Here is a 3,198-nt window from a genome sequence, read left to right as displayed (position 1 = left end):
CCTGTTGCTAGTTAGCCAACCAGCAACGGGCATGAAACTGTATGCAGATGGAGAAGGGCAATCACCCTTAATGGGCGATCAATGGTGAAGGGCAATCACCCTTAATGGGCGATCAATGGTGAAGGGCAATCACCCTTAATGGGTGATCAGGATATGCATAGGGGATTAAGGGGGGGGAATACAAAGAACACAACACAATGATGCACCTTTCTTGCTTGCTTGAAAATCAGAAAAAGAAAGCTTTCAATTTTTATTCTGAATAAATTCTCATAGCTAAGATCCAGGCCTGCTCAGGGTCATGAAAAGTTGATATGATTCTGGGATTGTTGTCCTATTTTATTGTGTAAATGTATTTGACAACACCTTATTGATAGATGATATATGCACTAATGATATATAAAATCATAATTGAGAAAACTGAAGTACTTACTTTTGCCTTTTTTTCAAAAATAGACTTGGGCAACATCTGAGGACCGAGGTGTGTTTTTATAATTCTTCTGAAAGGCAGTTTTTCCATCCTCTTTAACAATATTAAAATCATAGGGAAGTCAACATCATTCATGCAAAGGAAATCATACACAAATATAAATTAAGGATATCAAAGTTCATCCCTAAAAAAAACTGAGTCCCACTGATCTTTGTCATCATAATTGCTGTGGTGGAATCTCCAGTTACACTGGAAGGAAGTGTCAAGAGGGGTCTGATTTTGGAGTTTTTGTGCTACAGGAAGCAGCACAGGTCTAACCTTCCCCCAAATCTTTGAAGCCTTACCTTGCTATTCCCCAAGGGAAAGCATTCAGTCTAGTGACTTTTCTTTAAGTTATCTAACTTTTATTTATTTTTTTCTACAATAGTCTCTGAAAGAGGGCAGGGGCTGAACTAAGAATTCATGATAAAATACAAAGCTACAGAAAATATTTTAAAATGATGACAAACTAAAAACTCTGACCGAATCTTCAATTCAAGTCCTAATTTTTGACTTGTTTGTCTTCATACCTCTTATATATAATCTCTGAAGTGGTGGTATGTATTTATCACTGATGCGAGGTAGCATGTTATCAAAAATCAAAGATGAAATTTCACTCCTTATTCCAATGGAAATTACACTAAATAAGGTTGATTAAGCTTTGGGATAGAATTAATTCATCTAAAAAACAAACCAGCTAAGCTAAAAATGTTATCTCTGCTGATATGGGTCTTGATGTTCAGACGGTGACTCCTTTGTGACCTCTGATGTTGATGTGTTCCCATCAACACATACACATTGAAATAAGTGCAGGTCCCACTTTCAAAAAGGGTGCCTGTCCCTACTTTAGCGTATTTTTCATAGATTAATGTTATGATATTTAAGGGCAGAGCTCAGACTAGCAAAATATGCTCCAATGATCTACATTTTTTCCAGTGAGCTGATTAAACTGATCACACAGCCTCACACATAAATCCATGTTCCTCTCCTGCACCTGTCTCACTTTTTTTTCCCTAATGAGTGAATTTCACTTTGTTAAAACAAAGCTGCTCTGTCCTACATCAGCTTTCAAATCTTTCATTTGACTTTCCTGCCACTTGATAGAAGCTACTGAGTATTTCTCAACTTGTAACCTCAAATTCTGAGCGCCAAAGAATTGAGGTCTTTGAACTATGGTGCTGGAGAAGACTCCTGTGACTGCAAGGCATTCAAACTGGTCAGTCTTACAAGAGATCAACCCCGACTTCTCTTTAGAAGGCCAGATCCTGAAGTTGAAACTCAAGTATTTTGGCCACCTAATGAGAAGGAAGGACTCACTGGAGAAGAGCCTAATGCTGGGAAAGATTGAGGGCAATAGAAGAAGGGGGCGACAGAGAAGGAGGTGGCTGGATGGAGTCACTGACGCAGTAGGTGTGAGTTTAAATGGATTCCAGAAGATGGTAGAGGACAGGAAGGCCTGGAGGAACATTGTCCATGGGGTCGCGATGGGTCGGACATGACTTTGCAACTAACAACAACAACAACAAACCTCAAATTTTCCTGGATCTCCAAATTCAAGAAATGAAATTAGTGATAATTCTTGCAGTGTTGGCTGCCATTGTTTCTGTTTGTCTTCATCATATTTTCTAGAGGCAACTTCCAGCTGTGTTAAGATCTGCTTAACCCAGTTTGTACCTGAAGAAACGCAGAAATGTTATCACTTAATATATAAAAAGACATATCCTGACCATAGATCATTTCAATCATATCAGAATTGAAACTATAAATGAGAATGAGAAAATGCAGGAATAAACATTGACTGGACATGAAACTTCAAAAAGAATGAGAGGAAGGTGCAGTAAGAGTAAGAATTTAGTATTGAATAAGTAACTAAACATTAAGCATTGTAATTAAAATGGCAATAATCAACTGTCTTCTTAAAATAAGAATATAGAAACATAGAAAACTATCTGATAGAGCTGTATTATAATCTACATTGCATGAAATAGTCACAATCTCAGAATCAAATTCCTTGCAAACTTGAATAGATAAATTTATCCTGTTTGACTAGATATGTGCTTTATGAAATTCTTTTGGGGTATGTCCACAGAATATAATTTTTTTCAACACACTAGTGTTTACCTCCAAAGAACCTGATAAAGTCATTTTTCAATACTACATAAATAGTAAGAATTTTACCAACTTTTTAACGCATTTTCACACATTACATGGATTGATTTGGAAAATATGTAATTGACATTTTCAGAATTACAGTATTGAAGGTGTTCATATAATTGGTTATTTTAAGCAGAGATGCCAATGTCATTTTATGACTCTGTATTTCTTGAAATACACAGAAGATCAAGACTGTCATCTTAGGCATAGTAATCACTGAGGAATTTCATTAAGACAAATTATTAAATGCATCACAATAAAATGTCTTGCGCTTTGGAATCTGCAAGTTTTTTTTTTTATTTAAGAGTTATAAACTCTACAGAAACTATTAAACATGCATACATATGTGCAAAAGCATTCCTTGCAAAACTGTAATGTTTACCTGATTTGGGGTATGCCACTAGTATGATATCATCTTCCCGAGCTCTAAAAGTATTAATCCTTTTCAAGGTTTCTAGGCAAGAGGTCATCGTAGGATATAACACCCCGTCATACATAAATGTCCGTTCCAAAGGAGCCGTCTTTTCATTTTCTTCCAACTTTTCATCCAGAACTTTGCTTAGCTGTTGTTCAGCCAT

At 36.2% G+C, this 3,198-nt stretch overlaps 1 protein-coding gene across 1 annotated transcript in view; it reads right to left on the bottom strand.

Annotated features, from left to right (window-relative positions):
* The window catches only part of LOC107289542 (sulfotransferase 6B1-like), a gene marked incomplete at its 3' end in the record, with an annotated part of 7,378 nt that extends 4,180 nt beyond the window's left edge, over window positions 1-3,198 (bottom strand). The window contains exons 1-3 of the mRNA XM_015818317.1: window positions 3,003-3,198; window positions 1,995-2,140; window positions 431-520 (exon numbers count right to left, since the gene is read on the bottom strand). Coding sequence (XP_015673803.1) covers window positions 431-520; window positions 1,995-2,140; window positions 3,003-3,198 — 432 coding nt within the window. The remainder of the gene's footprint in view (window positions 1-430; window positions 521-1,994; window positions 2,141-3,002) is intronic.

This window comes from Protobothrops mucrosquamatus, unplaced genomic scaffold (genome assembly GCF_001527695.2).
Source record: "Protobothrops mucrosquamatus isolate PMUCROS unplaced genomic scaffold, P.Mucros_1.0 scaffold_135, whole genome shotgun sequence".
Lineage (NCBI taxonomy): Eukaryota > Metazoa > Chordata > Lepidosauria > Squamata > Viperidae > Protobothrops > Protobothrops mucrosquamatus.
This window is presented reverse-complemented; position numbering and strand designations above follow the sequence as displayed.